The following is a 24,999-nucleotide window of genomic DNA, read 5'->3' on the forward strand; positions in this document are numbered from 1 at the left end:
ACCTGTGACTGAATCTTGTCACTGTTTCTTTAGGTTGTTTAGTGTCTAGTGACTAAGATGCTGCATTGCTGCTGTAAACACCCCCAAAATAGGGCTCAGCACTGCGCCTCTAATCCAGAGTGCTGGAGAACTGAGCCAAGACAGGAGGGAAATGGGTCAATTCCCCAAACACTCGTGCACCAGAGTGGAAGCTGTCGCTGCGTCGATTCACATTTCTGTGCCTTTGTTTCTGACTTAGAGCAGCAGACAGTGCAGACTGGCAGCCAGTGGAAGCACTAATTAATACACTTTGCTTTTTTTTTTTTCTCCAGCCGGGGCTGTGGGATCTGAAACATGCAGCCTGGATCAATATTTTCTCACTGCAATTGGCTACGGTTACAAACTCTCACCTTTTTAAAGTTTACCTGAGTTCACCCAGAGATACAGCAGCAGCTTCTTTTAAGTGCATTTTAAAAGAAGGAATGTCATTATTTTACATTTCTACTGAGTAAATTATGATCATTTTTGTTTTAAAATGATCAACAGACATTGTGACACTACATAAAAAAAAATGATAATACCAGACAAAAATCAAATGCATCACATCATAGCCAACCAATCAGATTAAACATAACGCACGGCGGAAAAAGAGTAGTAGCAGATTCCGCCCGCCGCCTACACTTCTGGACGAGAAGGATAAATATATAGCGCCCTCTGCTGTTTAAAAAAAGTACTGCAATTCAATTTTCAGAGCATCGATGTGAACCGTGATAATTGTGAATCGATTTTTAACTGCCTTACGATTAATCGTTACATCCCTGTAACCTACAGTAAAAAGGGTTTGAAAGACACGCTTTTTTTATTTTTTTTTTATTTATTCAGTTCATTTCCGACATGGTCGCATTCACAGATATTCATTTGACATTCAGAGCAAAATCACATCTTTTTTTTTTTTTTTTTTTTTTTTTGTCCTTTTTTTTGTCCTTTTTCATGCCGGAAAGGGTGACGGAAAAAAGCATTATGCTTATCCAGATCCGTCCCCTAATTTGAACACAGATAATTTTACATCCAACCTCGTTTCTTCCCTTTTTTCTTTTTTTTTTGTCCCTTTTTTTTTTTTTTTTGTGATGTGTTCTCGTCTGCAGTCATTGTTCCTGTTGTTACTCCTCCTCACAGTCTTTTTCTTCCGTATTTCCTCGGGCTTTCTTTTCCAGTCGTTGTTTACGTTCCTCCAACTCTCCAAACGTAAAGTTCGTTCAATGAAGAGTTGACTTGAGATCTGTATGTGTGTAAAAATGTACTCCTCGTTTTGTCCTTAAATTGTTTCAGATTATCTGACTGTTGTGTCTCTTCGTCAAGGCTGTTCCAGAGGTTCATGATCCAATAGAGAACATTGCAGTCAGGTGTTTAGCACCAGGATGACAGTTTGAGGTTGGAATGATGTGTTGCAAGCTTTGCTTACTTGTTGCAGTTTTACAAGCTTTTTTTATCCACTTACAAATTGAATTAATCGCAGGTTTCACCAAGGAGCAGAGTCTGAGTAACTGTAAAATTCAGTGAATTAGAAATCCTTCATGAATGACAGGCGGCGTCATCAGTATCAATATCTGAGCTATTAGTGTCAGCATTTGGGTGTTAGTGAGATTGGTACGTATCGCTGCAGCGTCCCCGAGGTGCAGCTCAGGATGAATCTAATTTACTGAGAGAAGCCTGTGTACCATTACAGAGATGGGATGGTTTGTTTGTGTCAGCTACAAACACACAAGCAAGCAATTAATCACTGTCAATAATACACTTCATTAGTTTGTCAAATGCACAAACTTTCTGTGTTTATTTAAAATTTGGTTTGTGCCTCAAATAGTTATGATTATATTTATACCTTAAAGCATTACAGGATATTGAAATATTAATAATTTTTTTCTAACCTGATGTACATGTTTTGCTGCCGACAATGCTAGGAAGAGACAATACTCACGATAATACATAATTACATTCAGTTTTTTTCATTAAAATATATTTGTTTTGTTTGTTTTTCCTCCAAACAATATTAGCCTGCATGCCAAACAGCCCTCTTCTAATAATATACAACATTACAACAAAAAGCACACAAAAGGACAACAACACAACAAATGGCACAAAAAAATACACTGAGTTCAGAAAATACACAGTATGACTCCAAAAATGTGCACAATGGCTACAAAAACACACACATGAGAAACGATACACAAAATGACTCCAATAAACAAGCACAATGACTACAAAAACACACAAAATGACAACATAACTACACAGTGACTTCAAAAACATACAGAGTGAAAACAAAAAAAAAAAGAAAATAACTAAAAACACAAATGACAATTCACAAAATAACTCTAAACACATAAAAAATGAAAATAAATAAATAAATAACACAAAAAACAAAAAAAATACACAAAATGAAAACAACAACAAAAAAAAAAAAAAAATAATGAATAAAAAATAAAAATAAAAAACACACAGAAAACAAAAAACACATCACCACTACTACTGTACAAAAAAAGCAGGTTAAAAAAAGTTACACCTGCTTCTGCGCATCAGTCTTAAGAGTCTGTTCTTGGTTTATGGGGTGCCAAGTGTAAAAATCTAGTATAAAAGTTGTAGCTAAGACATTTTCATTACTTATCTCACTTCTCTCAGCACATTTTCCTACATTTAACGCAACATTTAACCACATATGTAGAGGTAAAAAAAAGCATTAAATCTAAATATTTAACTCTAAATCTAAATGGTACGTTATATCTAAATGTTAAATCTAAGTCTAAACGTTAAATGTTAAATCTAAATGTTTAAATCTAAATCTAAATGTTATTTATCATTTCTAAATGCTTAATCTTATATCTAAATGTTAAATATTAAATCTAAATGTTAACTGTTAAATCTAAATGTTAAATGTTAATTCTAAATCTAAATGTTGAACTTAAATGTTTCGCACATATGCTAATTGACCCCGTCCCATGTAACCTCAACCAATACACAAGCAGAGACGCACAAAACCTCTCCCACCCAAACACCTCTTCACTGATGCTTGGCTGGGTGATATGTATGGCTGCGCGGACATGGCAGGTGGACGAGCTGCCCTACAACACAACAGTGCAACACAGTTATTAAAATGTATGTCCGGCCCACGTAAATAAAGTTTATTTTCTCTGCTTTAAACTGTTAGTCTCTCACTGTGTTGTTCTGCACATTCTGGACACGACCTCAGGCTTTATGATATGTAATATAAAGAAAACTGACAACATCTATTAACTTTTCTAGATTGGAGCATAACTCACGAGCTTTGCTCAGATTTAAACCAATGCATTGAATAAATAAAGTTCATTAGATTTAGTGTTTTATATCCCGTGGCCCTGTGTGTATTACTGGGATGTCTGCTGTGGATTGAGGGCGTACCTCACCCTAAAGCCGTGGTTGAGCATAAAGCCGCTCTTTTTCACATCCCATAAAGTCTGTTTCTCTACTCGGAATTCAAATCCAAGTTTGTGATTTATTGTGTTTTTAATCCCAAACAAGACAAAATGCAAACCAACAGTGGCTTTTATAAGAGGAGCTTTGGTTCGCTTCTCGATTCTGAGAGTGGAAAACAGAAGGACTTCTGAGAAAACACTTTTTAGATCTTTGCATGTTAAACGCTAGAATGGAACTTTCTTTTTTTAAAAAGATAATAAGACCAGATTTCTTATATTTGATGATGTTTTCCTATGATTAATAATCAATCAATATCTAACTACATTATTTGTGTTTAACTCTGTTTATTCTCCATTTCCAATGTTGAAGTTGCCATTTTCTAATCACGCGGTTAAGTTTCAGTAGTTTTTAGCCGTGTTGCTACATGGCAGAGCTAACTCTGTTTGTGTTTTTCTCTGAGTTGTCCGGTGATAACACTTCAAAACTTTCCTTCTCAACATCCACAGCAGTCATTAATACCTATTTCCTCGCTCTAATAACACTTACTGACTGCACGTGATTGCTTGTTGATGTATTAGGCCATTTGCAGCCCAAGCCCGAGCTAGATATCCAGCCAAATGTACGACACCTGCAGCCATTCATACACAAGTTTGATCAAAACAACGTCATTAGGCCCAAGCTGTGATCGACTGCCACTCAATTAAAGATGGCCGAATGGATGGCCATCGATTGCAAAGGTAGTGAAGATAAACACAATCATCATTAGAAGGCAGTGAGAACTCACTCATGAGAAACGTGATTAGAGATACCCAAGGAAAAACAGAAGGATATTATCTGTGCACTCAAAAAGACTAAAAACAACTAAGAATAGTTACTTTTACCATTCAAAATGTAAAGCATCCTTACAAATAAACCGCAAACCACTTCTTCAAAGACACTTTAGTGCACTTGCAGCTACCTGAAGTCACAACATTTTAAAAGTGCCGACTTTGATCTGTGAAGCTCAAATTTCAATGAGAAAAAAAAAACAAAATAAAATGGCACACATTCAAACGCAGGCGGCACGAGTTCAAAGAAAAACGTCTCGGTGGATGCAATGCGAGAATAATTGTTCCTTCAAGGATTCTGTCATCTGTTCTGGGTCAAAGGCATCAATAATTGATTAAAACAATGAATGGATGGAAGATAAACAAGCCTCCATCCTGTTTTCTCTGCTGCTGTTTCCAACTCATGGTCAACGATGAGTCACTGCTGCTTGTTCCTTCTCTACATCTGATTTATGATTCACGTCTCAGTGGGATTATCAATGTTTGATAAATGACTAAAAAGAAACGTAAACACTATAGACATTGTTGACTGTTTCCTAACAAAGGTTTTAGCTCTCTGTTGTGCCATCTTCACCACACACCATGGGCTTCAATGGGAGAACAGTAGACTAGCAGTTCCATCCCCTCGGCAGCAGATGCTCTTTTGATTCTGCAGCAGCAGTTCTACAGCTCCAGTAGTGCTTCAGATGATTAGTCCGAACAAAGCCGCTACGGGGTGAAACCCATTCAGAGAAAGGAAACACTTTGAAGACGGCTCACATGGTGATTTCAGGGATTTCATTTGATGATATTTTTTTTTTTTTTGGTCATTCTGTGCATTTTTAGTCAAACTTCGGGTGGTTTTCTTCTTATTTGTGTGTCTTTGTAGTCATTTTCCATATTTTCGTTGCATTTTTGTCATTTTGAGTGCTGTTCTGCCAATTTCTGTGTTTTTGTGCATTTTTTTTTTGGAATTTTGTGTGTTCTTGGTCCATGTGTTTTTGGGGTTCCTTTATGCATTTTTTGTAGGCAATGTTTCCAGTTTAAATTTGTGTCATTCTGTGTGGTCTTGTGTGAATTTGTGTGCCTAAGTAGATAATTATGTTCCTTTTTTGATCATTTTTTGTGTTTCTGGGGATTTTTGTGTTTTTTTTTTGAGTAAATTTGTATACTTTTGTCTATTTTGATTGCTGTTTTTTGTGAGGTTTTATTTTGTATTTTTGAATAATTAAATTTTTCGGCCCAATTTGTGTGTTTTCCTGTCATTTTGTGGTCACTATGTGCATTTTTGTTGACATTTTGTTTGTTTTTGGAGTCATTTTGTGTGTTTTCGTTTTGAGTCAATTTGTTAACAGAATTACGTCAGAGGTATTTAACAGATTTTTACCAAAGATAGACATTACGCCATGGAAGAATGCATTACATTTTAGAGGGAATGAACATCAATATATTCATTCTGGATCAGTCCGCTCTAAGTGCTTTTGTTTGTTATCTTGTGTGGTTTTCTGTGAATGTCTGTGTTTTTTGGGGTCTTTTCGGGCATTTGAAAACATTTTTTGTGTGTTTTTCTAATATTTTATGTGTTTTCATTGTTATTCTGTGTGTTTTGGGGTCATTTTGTGCATTTTTTTGGGGGCCATAAAGAATTACACCGAGAGCTGTATGTGCCGGTACCATGTCTGATCTATATATTAATTCAGGAATGTGATCGGTGGTGACAGATGTTAATTCAGTGAAGACAAAAAGTTGGTTAGACTAATATTGGATTCAATCAAAATAAATAAACCTCTGAAAGACAGTTGGAACCAAAATCTGAAGGCCATCATTTGCTCTATTTCAGAAAACTTAATTCAACTTGAACTCATTATCGTCTACTTATTTCAATCCAGTCTATGAAAGCAGGAGCTAAAAATACTGCAATGAAATATGCAATCCACAGAGAACACATTATAACTTCCAAGGTGTCCAATAGAAAGACAATGGTGGTTACCATGGCAATGAAGCAAGGAGACACAAGCATGAAAGTCTGCACATCGTCTGAATGAAAAGTGTTGCTCCTGAACGCAGAAAAATATAAACAGTAGCAGCTGATTAGGAATCACATACATACAGTATACGTGCGAGCAAGATCCTAAAGTTGACCTTCTCGGTGAAAGCCTGCATATTTAAGAAGAACAGATGAAACACGGCAACGCAATGAGGTGTGAACAAAGTGAAAGAGAAAGAAAGAAAGAAAGAAAGCTTTGAAAAGAATTTGAGAAATGGCATTAAATAGAAAACTAACATGCGCAAAGTCGCAATCAAAGCCTTTTTACTTCAAAGACTGTAAGCAGGAAGGGGCGAGAGAAGCTGAAGGTGGGGGCGACTTACTGCACTGTAAATGCACAACACAAAGTAAGAGAAAGGAATACTTTTGGAAGATATTTTTAGGTCCCTGACAGGCAAAGAAGTCATTTCCTGTTTCTTGAATGAAGCATCCTACATTTGTGTGGATAATAAGATTGGTGCTTCTTTATTATACGCATGCAACTCAATTGGTACAAGATTCAGCTGATCTGAAGCCCTCAATGATCCTCTCACAGCTCAGCTGGAGAAGACGAGCTCTTACTTCCTCTCATTCTGTTCAGGAATAAGAACAAAGTGAGCCGTCCTGCATTCCTGCTGTTTCTCTGTCTGCCTTTCTGTTTGAAAAGCACCTGCAGGCCGTTTAGTCGGCGCCGTAATGACAAACGACAAACATCTGATGAATCGTAGGCGTCCCTGAAGCACTCCTACTCTGGTGTTTATTCATCTTCTCTGTAAATGTACTGGTCTTTGGGTTGTTCACTCATGTCGTCATAAGCGGGGTTTCCATTACATATTTATATATACAGTATATACACATATAAAATAAAAACAATATTTCTAAATGTCGACAAAGTGTAATTGTGCTTTGAACGTGTTACCATTGAAGGTTGTTTCCTGTGGAATCTCATCCCACGAGACTTCGCCACGGAAAAGGAACGCTCCAAACCTCCAACTAACACTGTATTCCTTTGTTGTTTCACGTCTAATGTGGCAGAAATCATTTTTTAAGTATAACACTAAGAAATGTCTCGGTCTCCTCTTCTATCTACAAGTACCGAGCCATGTTTACTCCGAGAGAAGTGGTCATGTGACCAGGTACGTCATGTCCTGTGACGTGTATTTGCAGAAAAGTGTTTCCATTGTGATTTTGCGACACATTTCAATATCGAAACGTCTGAAATACCTCCTCAAGAAAGCGTAAGAACTTTTTAGAGATAGTTGAGTGTTTTCGAAATACTGGGTGTTTCCATTACCAGTTTTTATTGGACTATTTCAATTTCACGCATTCCCAAGGGTAATGGAAATGCAGCTATTGTTTCAGATTATAGATTAGGGATGTTCAATATTAGCTTTTTTTGCCGATATATATGTCGACGCTGTGAAACCCTAAAATTACGATTTTCAGTATTTACGGATACCGATATATAGGCAGATTCCTTCCCCAACAACCTCATTAAGTTACATAATATACAGGAAAAGGCCACTTTTCATGTGATGCCACAAATAAACATCAAAATTGTTAAAAAGAAGTACACTTTTTTGTTTTATCACTTTCTGCTGTATACTAAACAAATAAAAAATCCAATACCGATTCTGATGTCAACCATTAGAGTTCATAGCTTATATCGACCACTAACATCAGTGAGCAGATAATATTGCCCATTGGTACTTCAGATAAGCGCTTAGAGAAAAAAAGCAAGACATTGTTCAGGTCTCAACTGTGAAGCAAAGAATCAAAACAAAGCCTCTTTAATGAAATATAAAAGCCCTCCATTGGTCATCCAGAGGAATCCATTCAGACCATTTCTACAGCCTTGTTTGTCTGGACAGAGCAGCAGCAACAGTTCCTGCTGCGCTTTGAAAATGGCCACAACAGCTTTCTCTCTAGCTTTTGTTATGCCTGCGCATTCCTGACTTGAAAATAATGGCTCTATTAACACAGCACGTTGGAAACTTTTCAAAGGCCACTGGTTCTGTCCAGCCAGCAGCAGCTGAAGGGGATAATAAATAGGGTGGAGGGGGGAGCAAATGTCATGCTTTCACCTGTAATGTCGGGCTTCTGCGGCATGAAGAACTGATAGAAGGTTGGCTCTGACAGGCCCTTGACGTTGCGTGCCGTAATCTCCACTTCGTATCTTGTGTTCCACTGCAGCGGCTGCAGCATGGCAAAGTCATTGGCCCCTGGAACCAGCTTGGTCATCCACTGCTCCTCCTTGTCCTGAAGGAGCAAAAAACCAAACACAGCTATCCTGTTATTTTTTTTCTCAGTGCAAACTGCCTTTCATTGTCTAAGTGTATCAGTGCTTCTCTGCTTTGTGGATATTATCTAGGGACTCTGGGAGCAACAATAGGCTGAGCTACTGAGGTAATTGTGAGTCTCTTTGCGCATACACTTGCTTGCAGAAGTTTAAAAAAAAAAGTTTTTTTGAGAGGATTTATTTTATTGTTGTTTTTTGGCCCAAACCTTCCTTACATCATTCTTTCTTCCTCTTGTTTTTTGTTCTGAGATTAATTTCACACTAAGGATAAGAGCTGAAAAGGTAAGATGGTTTTTGTTTTATTTATTTAAACAAAATCAAGAGGAAATTGCAATATGGCAAAAACTATACCCCCCTTGGGATGGGAAGTGAAAAGAATTTAGCGATTCCGATTCTATTATCGATACTGCTTATTGATTCGATTCCTTATCGATTCTCATTGAGTGTGGGAATTACATAATACAAATGGATTTCTTTGCTTTAATTCTTTATTATATTATCGTTGCATCTTTAATTTCCTGCAGGAATATCAGCTCTCTTTTAATCCACCAGGTATAGATTGTTTTCACTGGATAATAATGTAAAAGCGCTATGTAAAATTGATTAATTATTATTATTATTATTATTACAACATATGAGACATTTTGGCTACAAACATTTGAGAATATTTACAGTGCTCCTTTTGAACTTGAACAACTTGATTCAAAACTAATTCAGACATAAAACCAATAATTATTCTGTAAAAAGAACATATAAACCAAAAATACAGCTGCACTTATTATGTATTCAACTGTAAAGCTTTAGTTTAGCTTTTGTTTACATTTCTATAAATGGACCTTCAGAGACGCCATCCCCGTTGTTACATGTGACATCATCAGCTGTGTGCGTGTGAACGTGTGAAAGAGCAAACTATAACCAAAACAAGTCAGTACCAGTCCGTCTCCAGTGTCTGATTACTTGTTATGAGGACATAAACTGGTGACGAGGAGTGTGTTCTTGTGGAAGTTTGTTGTTTTCGGAAGAAAAGGCCGTGCAAGAAGCAACTTTAGCGCGAGTGTACAGAGCCCGGAAGTGACTCGCGTAGCAACAGAGACGCTACAAACACAGCACGGAGGAGGAGGAGGAGGAGGAGGTGGATAGTAAACAACTGTATGGTGGGAGGAGCTTCACTTGGTGCTAACATAAACACAATATACAGAACCTGGAGGAGTTTATCGTTAAGTATTTGCGACGTAAGAGGAACCGATAAGCGGAATTGACAGGCAAACAAACGATTCCTTGGAATTGGATTACTGGGAAACGGTTCTCAGAAAGAACCAGTTTTCGATTCCAATCCCTAGACTCCCCACATGCATATTTTTGGAAAATCTCATGCATCTACTTTCCCCATAAATGGGTGGGTAAAGAGGCGCAAATGTCAGTTCTCTGGCGAAAGTTCACGATGCAAATCTTTGCAGAATGCCCAACTTCTCCCTTCCTGAAATGAAAATAGTATCATAACACAAACTAAACCTTCACCTACATGTTTATCAATATTGCACACAAACAAACAAAATCTGGCGCAAGTGCAGCAAATTTGGGGAGATTTCAGGCCGACGTTCCATAGAAATAACTCAGTTAACCCTCTTAAGCATGTTTGGCCCAATTTCAGGAAGTTTAAAACCTAATAATCTAATTAGGGAAGGTTGATGAAAAAAACACAAAATGGAAATTAGTAGTCAGGGGAAGTCAGAGGTCCTACACAACACAGCATGCTGACAGAGCCTAAATGCACATTTTGGTCCTACTAAACTGAAAACAGGAGCAAAAGGACACAATTTAATTCAATGCAATGCATTGATTTTTTATATCACTGTGCATTTTTGTTGCTGTTTTGGGTTTTTGGGGTTCATTTTGTGTATTTACATTGTCCTTTGGTGTATGTTTGTTGACCTCTTGTGCATTTTTCTTGTACTTTTGTGCATTTTTTGTAATTATGTGCATTTTTGTTGATGATTTGGGTTTTTGGAGTCCGTTTGGTGTATTTTTATATCATTTTGAGTATTTTTAGAGTCATTTTATGCATCTCTGTTGTTGTTTTCGGCTTTTGGAGCACATTTTGTGTAGTTGTCCTTTTGTGTATTGTTGACCTTTTTTGTATTTTTCTGTCATTTTGTATATTTTTGGAGTCATTTTGAGTATTTTTATGTAATTTTGTGCATTTACTTTATGCGGCGCTCAAAAATAAACCAAGGGCTGCACGTGGCACCCGGTTTAACAAAAAGTAATTATTGTTTTTTTGTGGTCCTAATATTTTGGCACATTGTGACCTATGTAGTCATCTTGTGATGTGCTACTTCCAGCAGGATAGCGCTCCATGTTACAAACATCCACGGCCTTATTCCACAGAATGAATGAAGAGGATTAAGATAATGTCAAACATCAAATAATCTCAAACTGATTTCTTGAAGATAAAACTTGAAGATCCTTGAAAATGTGTTGGGCAAAACATTTTAAGGTATCAGTGAACGTTCTCAGCCTCACAGCAACCTACTAACACTCGTCTTAAACAGCACAGTTTCATTTCCAATTGTTGTCATCTCATTGAAACAGACGCCTGCTTGGATCCCCCCCACATTTATTCATTCAGTGCAGAAAAGTTTCTACTCGAGTGATGTCTTTTCAACTTCCTGCCAGAACACAATAGCACGGCATTATTCACTAAGCCACCAACGCACCCGCTCATCTCGCTAGCCAGCCGCATATTAAGGTCGTCAGACGTGTTTGTGCCACCAGGAGGGAAAAACAGATCTCGTGTCACATGCTGTGCAGAAACTGTGTTCAACTCAAAGACAATCTATAATCTAGAAGGTTTGTAACTGCTGAATGAGGCCGCCTGCTTGGAAAGTAAGTGAACCTCTTCACAACAAAGAACCTACTGATGTTGTCAAGCAAATCATCAAGTTTGTTCTGTTTCCTTTGTGTTGCACAAAAAGCTAATCACAATGCGTAAGAGAATTTCTTTAACTTCAACACATGTGAAGCCTGAATGGACTCAACTAAATGCTAATTCAAATGAATATTAGAAGAAACAGTTTGCTTCCTATTTGAAAAAAAGGAATCAATTAAAGGTAAAGACTAGTTCGTCCTCTGCATAAGTAAAAAACTCATTTATCACCTTTGAAAGCATTGGAATGTTTTTTTTTAATTTATTTTTTTAATGATTTCTGAAACTGTGAGCTACTCCGTAGGTGCTGTATAGTCCGAATACTAACTGTTCACGGTTTCACTTTAATTAACGGGTAAAATAATAAGTAAGGCTAGCATTAACTTAAAAAGTTAGCACATGTTTAAGTTTCATTAATGAAACACTTTATTTCTCCTAATTTATGCAATTCTTTTATTTTCATTACAATTCATAGAAAAATATCAACTTTTAACAGATCGCACAACATGTACCATTTGTAAACTTTAACAAATATGTCATATTTTACGAAAATCAACCTTGCATTTAAAAAAACAATATTTTGTATATATCATATTATATATGACACACCACAAACTAGGGCTGCACGATTATGACCAAAAGGCTCATCACGATTATTTTGATGAATATTGCAATCATGTTTATAATCACAATTATTTATAATATTAGGGAAAAATATGTGTTTTTAACGCACTACTTTTAAACAAACAATAGGCGTACAGTTCACAGTGCAAAATTAAGCTTTAAAATACAATTACAATGAAAAAAATATTTTTTTTAATTAACCTAATAATTTAAAATGTACCAAAGGCTAACTGAATAAATGCACTATTATAGAATGCAGAGCCCGTATTTTAAATCAGGTTAATTTAATCGTGGCAAACTAAATCGTGATCACGATTAAAATTTGATTAATTGTGCAGCTCTACCACAACCCATACACCAAATCTGCAGCACTTTAAAACATTGGTCACAATGTTTTAGTGAAAATAAACATTTAAAGATGGTAATTTAACGCTAAAACTTTATCAGGTGCAGCAGTATTTAACTCTATTAAATACTATTCTACATCTGACATATGTTTATATCTTTGTGAGTTTAAATCATGAAAAGAAAAATCAGATTTCAGATGGAGCTCATTGGGGAATAGAGCTCCTGAGGGCCCCTCACATGGCGCATGTGGGCTACCTGGTGCCCACGGACATCGAGTTGGTGACCCATGTTTTAAAGGATATTCACCTGCTTTATTTTTTACCATACTGTGATTCTCTCTGTTTTAAACTTAACCTCATCTCTAAAACACAATTTTCCTCTTAGGATTTTACAAAATAAGGTGAAACGTGCAGATTTATCTTTAAGAAAAGGATTTGTGTGTGGAAAACATGTGGGCTGCAGATTACTGATGCAACGCTAGTACGCACTAGAGCAGCTCCACTTTAATAGCACATAGCATCTGCATGCTCACGCTACCTTTATTCTAATTGTTTTGCTCAGTTTTGAATTCTAATAATATGCTTCCACTTACAGTCTTGTATTTGACAATGTACTCCACGATAGGCATCCCTCCATCGTCCTGCTTGATCAGTCCCAGACGGTAGGCCTTGCCCATGCCTCTCTGCCCGTGCACCGCTGGTGGACTCGGCTCCCCTGGGGGAGGATGAGGGAGGAGGCGTTAGTCGAGGTGCAAAAACAATATGTCTTCGTGGGCTTGGTTTTGTTTTTTTTTTATTTATACTGTGAGAGGATATGTGCGCGCTTGCTTAGGGGAGGGGAGCAGGTGGCAATGTGAGATATGAGATAGGAATGTGAGCTGAATATGAATTTATCCAGCAGGGTGACTCCCACTCCCAGGCTATAAATAAAGTCCACTGATTTATTATTATTCACTGTATTTTACTAATTAGCCTCTTTTTTTTTTTTTTTTTTTTTAAAGAATTTGTCCTCAAAGCCATACAATACAATACTGAAGGAAGAAAAAGCCTGGCTTGGATTTACTGCAGCTCTGCTGTGCCAGATTGGTAGAATAAATAACATTCTTATCATGAAAGCCCTGCAGGGAGAAAGTTTAATGCAGCGTTTTTACATCAGCACACAAAATTGACAGAATCCATTCCCAACCCAAATATTTTCAAATTCCTTCAAAGACGAGAAGGTATTTGAATATTTCTAGGTGGGGTACGTTGGCAAAAAACAAAACTTCTTAGTCAAGGCTTTAGAGACATCATGTATTGAAGTTAATATATTGATAATAATACAAAAAACTACAATATTACAATAAACAAAAGATTTAATGCAGTTGGCTTTCCTCCAGAAAAAAATTTAAACAATTACATATTTTACTGCACACGTTTTTGTGTTTGAAAGGAAGTGGGTGGAAGTATAAACTTATTAGTCCCGCCCCTTTTCCTACATTACAGTTACAAATAAACCTGTTTTCCAGCCATTGCTGCCGTTAATAAATTAATTTTGTCATATCTTTGGCACCATTGACAAACTGCTCTAGTGTGTAAACCCATTCCCTCTCAATTTTTTCTTGGCCTTAAACACAACTTGAAGAGTTTGAAAAAAACAACGAAATCTGCAAATTTGAGTAACTTTGACTTATGGATCAATGAATTTGTATGATCTAAATATCTGGCGTTACGTATATAGCTTATTGCTCACTTTTGAAGTTTAACTATTGATTGTAAATTTGTTTACTTCTGTGCAGTATGTGAGATATGGCAGTACCAGTGAATAGTAGATAATATACATTTCCAATTGATATGATTGTCCATAATAATACCTATAATATAGATTCCAGTCTACGGTTTTATACTTCTGATCTTAGACAACGTGCTAGCAACATGTGTTTTGGTGAGGAAAACAGGAAACGGACTCACGGATGGGTAACGTTTGGAAGCTCTCTGTGCGGCTGAATTCTCCCTGACCTTTCCCGTTGACGGCCGCAATTCGAACCTCGTATGTCGTGTTGGGCTCCAGTCCAGTCAGCACCACCGTTGCTGCAAAAAAAAATATATATATATATATCAGTATGTTAATGGTACAGTCTGTAACTCTTATAAAAGTGACTTTTTGTCATATTTGCTAAAGCTGTCACTATGTTTGGACAGCTTTTCATCAAACTAGTAGTTTGTATGAAAAAGAACCAATCAGAGCCAGGATTGTGTTTGATGGACTGTCTGACAGCTGTTGCTCACAGTCCCCGCCCCTTTCCCGGGGCTGTAGCGCCGTCTTTTTTACAGTGCATGTTCTGGAGGAGTATAAAATGGAATTAGTGACTTTTCTGCTTGATTTAAATGATGTTTGATTTGAAATTGTTACACTAGAACTCTGTAGTGCATGTGTTTGTGTGTGCGCATCAGCCTCTGTATGGGCTGCTGTAAGTGACACTGTGTTGTTGCTGCTGCTGCTGAGGTGTGTGCACTTAGAGAGAAAGAAGCACTGCAGTAATTTGCTTTTAACAGAGCATGTTACATTACTGTGATGTTGCTGTCGGACTAACGTTTGCATGTTAGCTCCTCTGAGGGAGGGACTTTGGAAAGTTTGAAGGCAGGGCAAGAGAGCAGCGGGGAGGGAGGGGGAGAGAGGGATCTGAGAGTTGCGCACTGCACCTTTAAAGCGTGAAGTATCCAATATCTGGTCAAAAGGAGATCTGGTGCTCTGGTTGTAAATACAATCTGGTAAGCTAGGTTTTGGAGATATTGCAACATAATTCTGGTCCGCCTCAAAGACGGAGATCGGAATTTATAGCCTAAAAATTCCTCTTTCCGAGGTGTATTGAATACAGTATCAGCCGTACTGTTGTAGTGTTGCAAATTTGGTCAAAATTCTAAACAGTGCCCCTTTAAGAGAGACATTTAACCATTTTCAGTCATTTTTGTGAGTTGACAAACCACAATCTGTTGGGATGAGCAAAGAAAAAGTCAATAATTATGTCCAGACATATCACAATGGGAAAGGGATGATCTTCATGGTCTCAGGTGGAAACACTTGCCTTTTATTACACGTAGCCACACATGCTGCTTTCTTCTCTGAACCAAAGCTCATTTAAAAGTTATCCAGACAAATATTGCATCTTGTTTTCTCACACATTACACATTGCCTCAGTCTATTTAAAATGAGGCTTTCTGTAAAAAAAAAATAAAGAGAGAGAGAGAGAGAGAGACGCCAGTTTGAAAAGCGCCTGTCATGGTCCAATTTGCAGTGCATTTCTTGTGGATCCTAAAAATATGACAAACAGCAGAAGCAGCTTTCAGGAAAAAAAAATCCAGGGTCTCAAACAGACTCCTTGAAAAAAAAACAACTGTAAGGGGTCCAATCCATACTTTCTTTCAGATTGGACACAAACCAAAAAATGGCATTGTTAACTCCATTCCACTTCCATAACATCCACTATTCTGAAGAGAAAGCAGAGAGTCAGCCATGGAATGATTCTCTTCCAGTCTGCACAAATTAAATACTTGAATTGTAATAGGTGCTTTTGCAGTTCTTTAGTCCTGGAACTAAAAACAAATTCCGCAATTTGGAAGCGCGCTCGATTTATTCTAGGCTATAAGCAGACATTTCAATTTGGGTAAAAGCATTCGAATGAAACAAGTCCAGGCATCTCATTATATTCAAGAGTTTATTGTGGAAGGATCCTCCACTGAGGGCTTCTGAAGTGACTTCAGTGATTACATGACGCTACTTGAAGACTTGTAATTTCAACGTTTCAGAGCTAATTTTGAATAAACAAACAAATTTATTATTTATTTCATTCTCTGCTTCCTGTAAAGGTGAAAGCTTCCGTTTAGGAATCACCCTCACTACGTTTCTCTGCTGAGTTGGTATGGTAGATATTAGGGAAGGGGTCAAGTAAAACAGTAAGAGTAATTGATAATTAATTAAAATTATAGTGTCATTATAATTGTAAATGCAAGTGAAAACATCTGTTGCCGTTGTAATCTTAATTGAATAGTAATTGAGTTTAGATAATTGACTGTAATTGTACTTGGCATGGAAATTCCAGAATAACAACAATTTCATTAAAACGCAAAACTGGGGAACCATGTTAAGAGTTCTATGGCTTACAGATATGTAGTAAAAAATCATTAAAATATGTTTAATATCAAGTTTTCCCACTACATTTCACTTCTCGAGTAACATTTGGTTGAATGAGTTATGGTTTGGTTTGAGTTATTAAAACATTTCTAGTTTTAAAATTCAGCAAACTTTAGCACCCTGAGGTGTATTGACTGCGCCATATGATATTCATTTTATGGAATATACCTTTTCACTTAAAAGTCGAGTATTGCCTTCATCAGGCTGCCTGAACAAACGTTTTCACAATCAAACCCAACAAGCTCTGCTGTTGGAATGTTTATTGCCTGTGAATCGTGGAAGTTGCCTGTTCTCTTGCTTCTCTGTTGTTGCATGGGAGTTTTACACCTAATAAACATTTGTTGCTTCTCTTCTTTGTCTTAAAGCAAAACTTTAAACTCCACCTGTTGGGTTTCAGGTTTCTGGTCACATCCATATATGTGTTTTTTTGGCTGTTTGTTCCTCAGTGTAGCGTTTGGCTCTGCTGCACTCAGACCTTGGAATGGAGGGTCTAACTCGGACACTCAAGAACAAGAAGGGGTGATCTGGGTGATCTGCATTTCAATCCTCGTTGAGTTTAAGCAAAGCTTGCTCGCTTTCACTAACAAAGCCCACCTGCTCATGTGCGTTGGTTGTCTAGCACAAAAAAACAGGCTTTTAACCACTGCACTCTCCACATGTTAGAGTGGTCTATTGAAAGACCCTGTGAATAATGCCTGCCATTCAAAACCTTGCTTTTCACCCTACATAAAATATGACATGTGTTAACCCACAAACTATTAGCCATTAAATGGGCTGTAAGTGTGACTTGGTTAAAGGTTTTTTGCATTAAACGGAGAAAAAAAAACAACATGTGAGAGCTTTCTATAAGGTTAAACTCAATAGAAAAATGAAAAGATAGCAGATTGGATAAAACGCCGTTTACTTACTTTGGACACTGTGTGACTTGGCATCCCTCCAGTCCAGTGAGCCCACTTCTTTGTACTGGACCAGGTAGTAGCTGATGGGAACCCCCCCATGGGAGTCCGGCTTCATGAACGTGACTGTTGCAAGGCGCTGGGAGACGGCCGACAAACGGACCGAGTATGGATTGGACGGTACATCTGAAAACACAACATGATGCGATCAGCCAGTGTAACTAAGCATTTCAAAGAGATTGAAACATAATATGTGACCTTCAATAATACAAAAGATACGTAGAAGCTGCATGTGCAATGGAATCAAGTGGAGCTCTACATGTACATGACAAGTGCTCCATTCACGTAACTAACTGGTTTTATGAGGTTAAAGGCATCCAATGGTTGCCATGGTAGCATAGAGTTCTCCGTTGTTGGTGTCTTCCTTGTTCAGCTGGAATCCATGTGTGGATTTGTACGCCAACAGCATTTTAAAAGTCAGGTTTCTAGTTTCTTGGTAAACGCAATGTCAAAATTTGTCCACCATATAGTTCTCGGTTTTCTTGGGAATAACTTCATAACTAAGGCGCTAAAATGCTAAATATTGATCGGCAGAAATCTCCAAAGTGGCAACGCCCACGTATAAAGGAATGTGCTCACAGGCTGAAAGTTAATAGAAATGACTCCCAAAGATATTTCTGACACAATTTAGTAATAACAGGCTTATTCAGATTGAAAATCGCTTAAGATGATTTTGTCTTTGTTCATTTTTTTAAGGTTGATATTTATGCAAATTTCACAAACTCACATTATGGTAATTTGCTTCTACACGAGACTTGTAAATGTTTCCCGACAGACTCATGTTTTGGTTTCAAATTGGTTTCAGAAGTCAGACAATAGAAATAGAGCGATTAAATCATCTGCGGTCTGTCCACGTTAGATCAGTGAGCACAGACTAATACATTTCTAAGGGTGTAAGAAAATATCGATATATTGCAATGTTATAAATATATAATTTTTTTTTATAATATAGAAAAATATACTGAGCGATTATCGTATCAAACCAAAAAATGTCCAAACATATATTTAATCATGTTTTTTAGTGAAAAAAACCCAAAACATTTCATTGCGCTAACATATTTATAGCACGTAAACGTTCACCTTCACTCCTCAATGCATTTATTTTCATAAAACATACTGGGCACTTTTATTGATGTATGTGGTTACTTTTTTAAAAAGTTTTCTGAAATCTGTTGTAGAGACTAAAGTTAAACTTTTTAAAAAAAAATGTAATTTGACAGTTTTGTGAACATACCACTTGTTTTTGATAATTGTGCTTGAAATGCAGTTAGTTACCATTTAGTTGTTCTCGCAATTAAAAAAAAATGAAATAAATGGGTAAATTTGTACTTGTAAAGGTGAAATTTGTGTAATTATTGATATTACGTGATGTATATTGTGACATGCAAATCATGAATTTCTGACACTGTTTATAAGAAAATACATTTGGTAATAGCCTGAAAAAAGCTGATGTCTCCCCTTATTAATGGGGTTAGAGATGAAAGATATGTATTCAACGTAAAACGTCAAACTTTTAACTGAGCTGATTAGGGATCAAAACTTCAAAATGTAAACTATAAGGTTCCCCTCCCTCTGTGTTTCAATATACCTGCTTTTTGTTTCCTTGTAATCTATCACAGACAACATCAGGTTCAAGGAGAGTGTCTACTACTTCTCTTCTGAAAGCTGTGGAAGTGAAAACAAAAACTGAGGATGCATAAGAGGCATTCGTAAAAAAATAAGAAGGGATATTTTAGCAGCTTTTCCATGGACAGCATTTACAGTGCCTCTTTGTACGTCACTGATTTCCCATTACCTGGCAGGAAACATTACTTTTTGAGCACTCTTCCACTTTGAAACCTTTTGTTCAACACCCAGACTTGCTCATTGATTGAATAGTTTAGCGTCTAGGAGAATTTGTTTTCCTGCATCATCTTTTATCTGTGTTCCTACAAAAACTGCATCACTTTAAGTGTGTGTGCGTGTTTTCTACACGGTGACACTTAAAGTCAGCTTTGTGCTTACTGCTTTTCACCTCAGCCGCAGAAAGTCAATGTGCACTAAAGATAATTGGACTGCACCACTGTGTATTAGCCTGTGTTAGCAAGAATTAGGGGTTACTTCTGTAAATAGTGAGGGCTACGCTAAATTAGCCAGCACTGTTTGAGCGCTCTGAATATAGGCTAATAGGAGTTTAGTTACAGTTACATGATGTTTTTTCATTCATAATTAAAGTGTTCTGCTTCGTGTTTACATGTAAATAGTAATTCCCGAACAAGGTTTACATTTACACTGGTTTATTCAGCTTTAGATAATTCCGCTTTAGGTCTGGGGGGTGGGAATGCTCTGATTGGACAGTGGGTGAACGTGACGCATCACGTCTATCAGTAGAAACACACAACAAACCTTTTATTGTGGGTTATAACACAGAACACCACACATGAGAACTGTTTTCACCTTTATTTTGATTGTAGTTTTGAAGCAGCAGCTCAACAATAACACAGTTTCAGTTTGGACCGCGGAACGGAAGAGAGACGGGAACTAAACACTGGTTAAAAGCCCAGTAAAAGTCTGGAAAACAATCACCAGGAATAAATATTATCTCCCTGGTAAAGATAGAAGCTCTAACAACAGGTAAAATGATAAACTGGTGATATTACAGCCTGTGAATGCAGTACGGCGATGCATTTACTTCGCCTTCGGGTCCTAATGTCTGCTGTCTGGTGAAGCCTGTTCTGTTTACCGTGTTTACAGAGGTCCGTGTGTGTTTAATAAGTGTGTGTGTTCGTGCGGAGTCCGGGCCGCCGCCATCTTGGATTATGTCTTCACCCGCGCATCATCGCCGCAACGATCCGAATTAACTTAAAGCGAAATTACCCAAATGAAGTGTTTACCAGAAAGAGGAATTATCTAAATCGGAATTAAAAATGGAATAAACCAGCCACTTAATTCAAAATTAACTTTAATTCAGAACTAAATTAGCATAAGGAATTATGTGTTTACAAGGTCAGATTAAAGAGGAATTAACTTTTATTCGGCTTTAAAGAGGAATTAAATCTCCCATGTAAACGTGGCTACTGTCACTTATAGTGTGAGGTGTAATGTTAAGAAGTATGTAAACAGGGAAGGTACGCAGCCTTGGCTCCTGGAAAAGCTACAGTATGTTTGCATTTACCCGGGGTCCGAGGGCCACACGGTAGTGTCAGATGTGCAGACTCACCTGCTTGAGCCAAAATAAACTCCTGGTATCTCACTCCAATGTTGTTCCTGGCCGTGCAGTTGTAGCGGCCAAAGTCTCTGTCGGACATGGGAGTGACCTGGGTTGAAAAAAGACAAAATAAAGTTTATCATAATAGAACAAAGCAATATACACATTCAGCGAGTTTCAGAACAGAAAGGATTTCTTTGTGTAAAAACCCAGGCTGCCAAAAATATGGTGTGTAGAATGTAAAAATTTGGTGATGATTTTCTAACTGATTAATATTAAGCTCACTTTTCACATTTAAAAAAAAGACATACTATATGTAATTGTCAACAATATGTCCATGTGTAGAAGTTAAATGCTAAATTTGAATATAATATCTGGAATACTTTTCAGTCAGTGCTGGCTTTAGAGGTGTAGGCGGGGCCTCGCGATTTGAGGTTTATTGGAATGGGCGTGGCTTCCTTGGTAGTATTTAGCTTTCCTCTCTGTACAACATGTATATATAAACATAATATTTGTATATAAATCTAAAGACTTAGAGACATTCAACATGTATTTTTCTATTCATAAAAACATTGTTGACAATTACATAAAGCATGACGTCTGAATGAATTTATGTCTTAAAATTGAAGAAAAAGAGATAAATATGAAGAAAATGAGCTAAAATAAATAAATAATAATTAGGAATAACATAATTATGCTTTTATTCAATTTTAACTCTGGACAAACATACATAAAGATTATGAGTAGAATTTTTACTTTTTTCCTCAGATAATAATAATAATAATAATAATAATAATAATAATAATAATAATAATAATAATAATAAATATTGGACCTTGTTTGTTTTTAGTGGCCCTAATCCTCTTCTATACCTTTTTCATTTAATAGGAATACAACCCATAACTTTTCAGTGTGTATGAGATTATGGGATTGTCACAGGTTATTATTGCAATATCTTGCCCCACCTATTTTTCTAATGTATTGATTACTATAAAGGAGTCTGGGTAAAATGTTTGAATGAATAAAAACATACAATTAAAATACAATGAACTAAAATAATTACATATTTGAAAGGAACATTAGTACTTTAGAACTGTATATTTGACACATTGAAAAGGTTCTTTATTGGGGGTTTTTTCTAGATTAAGCGCAAATGGTTGTTACTGGTTTTTATTTGAGATTATGATTTGAATGGGGCGGCACATATGAGTTTTGTTTGACATGTGTTTGTCATTGACCACCACAGCAAATATGAACTAATGCATTATTTTTTCACCTCTAACAGTAGCCGTGGACTCACCTCCAACACAGACTTGCCCTCTGCACTGTGCACCCGTGTGTTAAAGGTTCCTTCTGCGGAGATGGTGAAGCGCTCTCTTCTCCACAGCATGGTGGCTGGGGGGTTGGACATCACGTAGCAGCTGATATTGACAGGATTCTCCTCCCAGGAATAATAAATGGTGTAGTTGGTCAGGAATTTGGGTATATCTGTTGAAAATACAGTGATGTTATCATATAAATCCAAGTGGAACCATCTTATCTGATCTAAGGGTGAAGGACCTCCATACTGTCATCACCCCTAAGACCTTAAAAGAAGGAGAAAGGAAGGAAACAAAAGCTTGTTGCTCCTGCAGATGCAGAGGGAGGTAATGGATGACTGCAGCAGTGAGCTGTGGTAGAGATTTCAGTGTGGTCAGTCTTAGTCACGGAGGCATTATGCTCGTTTTATGCTCACTTGGAGGATTCTATTAAAGAGATTGATGCCTGTATCTCTGTCACAGCAGAGGGCACGTCCCCCCCCCCCCCCCCCCCCACACACACACACAGCCTGCAGTGACTTAGTTAATGAGTTCATTGGTTCAGTGGCAACAGTTAGCACAGCCTCGCTACGTCTGCACCCCAAGCCTGTGTCTCTCTGTGTGGGAGAAAGAATCAGAAATAGGAACAAGTTGTGGATCCAGGCGTTTATACTAATGGGGGTGGAAATAAATGTCAAATTCTCATGAGAAATGATTGGGGTCAATTGTAATTACAAAAAATTACAAAAATATATTGCTATTGCATATGTCATTTACAATTTAATTAAACACGACCTAGTGGAACTATGTTACAGTTCTATTTCTTACACATACTGTATGTAGTTCACATACAACAAAATATCGTTCATATGCAGTTTTTCCACTACTTGCCATGTTTTTTTGAGGATCACTTTACTATTTAAAAATCTAAATTGAAATCGAAGAATATACTGGCGCCCACACCAAATATATTAATACCAATATTTCCACTGATTAGGAAGCCTAACAAGGTAACCAATAGAAGTGAAACACATTAGATTATAGATAATATTGTTTAATGTCATTTACAGTTGATTTAAGACATGGATCAAACTGATTCATTATTATTAGAGATGCTAACAGGAAGCTAACACAAGAGGAAAGTTATGTTATTTATTTCAGGCTCAGTAATTGTGATTAAGTGTGAACTTTAGTCATTGAGAACGTGTTTGTGATTGACTTTCAGGGGAAAATAATAATTGTAATTTTAGTTTTAATTGTAAAAAAAAAGATGCCAGGGAAAAACTGGCATCTGAGTTTCAACGTGAAATCAAATCATCCCTAAAAGTGTCTTTTGTGAAGTTAATTCTCGAGCACCAAAACTGCTCTGATGACTAAACCGATCCGGTGGAGATGGAGATGTTTGCTTCAGAGCTCATTAAGCAGGAGAAAAACCCGCTCCAGATAACCAGAACCACCAACAGTGAGGAATGACTGGGTTCATTGGGAAGCAGGGAAGCTGTCACAGTTAGAAACCAAGAGGTGATGTAGGAGATCCTCACACTAATGAGCTCATAAGTAGAAAGAGTTCAGGATTGTTTTTGTTCAGTAGCAACAATAATACTAAGTCTGGGTTGTAATTTGGTTTCAAAGAGCAGGGAACATTTATTACACACGGGATAGCACGCGGGCTAACGACTTACACTCGATGTCCAGGAACATGCTCTTCTGATGACCTCCAATCCTGCTGAGCGCCTCACAGTCAAATCGTCCCAAGTCGGAGAGTTTCACACCACTGATGGTCAGAACCGACTTCCCGTGACGGCCTCGAACTTCAAACCGCCCGTCTTGACTCTGGAGGAAAACACACATTACAGGAGGTTCGACAAAAGCAGATAACATGGTGCTTCAAGTTTGGAGGGGGAGCATTGCCTCCCCTAGTGGTCAAAAGTTTTCATTACAGTTTCCCCAAAATATACAATTCTTGATATAATGGAGATAATACACACATATTTTAAGTGCAATAAAACACAGTGACTGTACAAAAAAATATACATTTATTTGTTGTTCTCTTAAAAAATACAAGTATAAGTTTTCAGAGAAATGGTCCCAAATTTCTGAGACTTTAGGTTGGTTCTTCTTCACAATGTAAATGGTGCAGCAACACTGCGCCCAGCCGGTCATGTTATGCTACTGCAGCAAAAAGGAAGCAGAAAAGCAGCCGCCAGCCTTATTTTATCATGAATTTACAACACTAAACGATGCATTTTTGTATATGTTACACACATTGTGGTTGGCTCGAATCTCGAGACACTCTATATATTTGTATTCTCCCCCACCACTAAGAATCTCAAACGCCGCGTATGACAGGAAGGAAAACATAAATAGCAGCCAGTGCTTTTTTAAGTGCAAGAAAGGAAGAAATAAAAAAGATGTGTACTTTTGTCAGAAATGTTTCATTAAAGCTGTTAATTTTTCAGCAAGGTATTTATTATAGTTGTGAGTTTCAGCGAGAACATAATTCGTGTTTACACAACCGGGAACTGTCACACCGTTATTCCACTAAGTGGATTAGAAAGCAAACAATTTATATTAGAAAGTTAGAGTTTCACTTAGTTGAACAAATGAAGAAAGACAGGAAAGGTGAGTCACCAGTGTTTCAATAAGTAAATTATCCTAACGTTGAACGATCCATGGACAGACAACTGATCTATTTGGACCAACCCTTCCAGGCAGGTTTCAGCCGTCACTGCGAGTCCAGTTAAATGAAATAAACTCGATTTATTACAAGGTCATTATGTCTGTATGAAGACAGATGGTATCAATCCAAAGCAGAGGGTCAATTACAGCAGACCAGGCTATCATTCTGCTAATCGACATTCAATCGTAATGAGAAATAACACCCCGGGATGATCCGAGCTGCTGACACAATGCGGTTGGAGCCTTCAGGATGT

The 24,999-nt window shown here is 37.3% G+C and overlaps 1 protein-coding gene across 8 annotated transcripts in view; it reads right to left on the minus strand.

The window, feature by feature from the left end:
* Nucleotides 1-24,999, minus strand: part of LOC114478280 (neural cell adhesion molecule 2-like) — a 277,638-nt gene that overhangs the window by 18,612 nt on the left and 234,027 nt on the right. For all 8 annotated transcript variants that reach the window (XM_028471279.1, XM_028471297.1, XM_028471263.1 and 5 more), the window contains exons 9-15: nucleotides 23,749-23,899; nucleotides 22,069-22,256; nucleotides 20,781-20,877; nucleotides 17,534-17,707; nucleotides 14,405-14,524; nucleotides 13,048-13,169; nucleotides 8,343-8,517 (exon numbers count right to left, since the gene is read on the minus strand). In XM_028471279.1, coding sequence (XP_028327080.1) covers nucleotides 8,343-8,517; nucleotides 13,048-13,169; nucleotides 14,405-14,524; nucleotides 17,534-17,707; nucleotides 20,781-20,877; nucleotides 22,069-22,256; nucleotides 23,749-23,899 — 1,027 coding nt within the window. The remainder of the gene's footprint in view (nucleotides 1-8,342; nucleotides 8,518-13,047; nucleotides 13,170-14,404; nucleotides 14,525-17,533; nucleotides 17,708-20,780; nucleotides 20,878-22,068; nucleotides 22,257-23,748; nucleotides 23,900-24,999) is intronic.

Source organism: Gouania willdenowi, chromosome 2 (genome assembly GCF_900634775.1).
Source record: "Gouania willdenowi chromosome 2, fGouWil2.1, whole genome shotgun sequence".
Lineage (NCBI taxonomy): Eukaryota > Metazoa > Chordata > Actinopteri > Blenniiformes > Gobiesocidae > Gouania > Gouania willdenowi.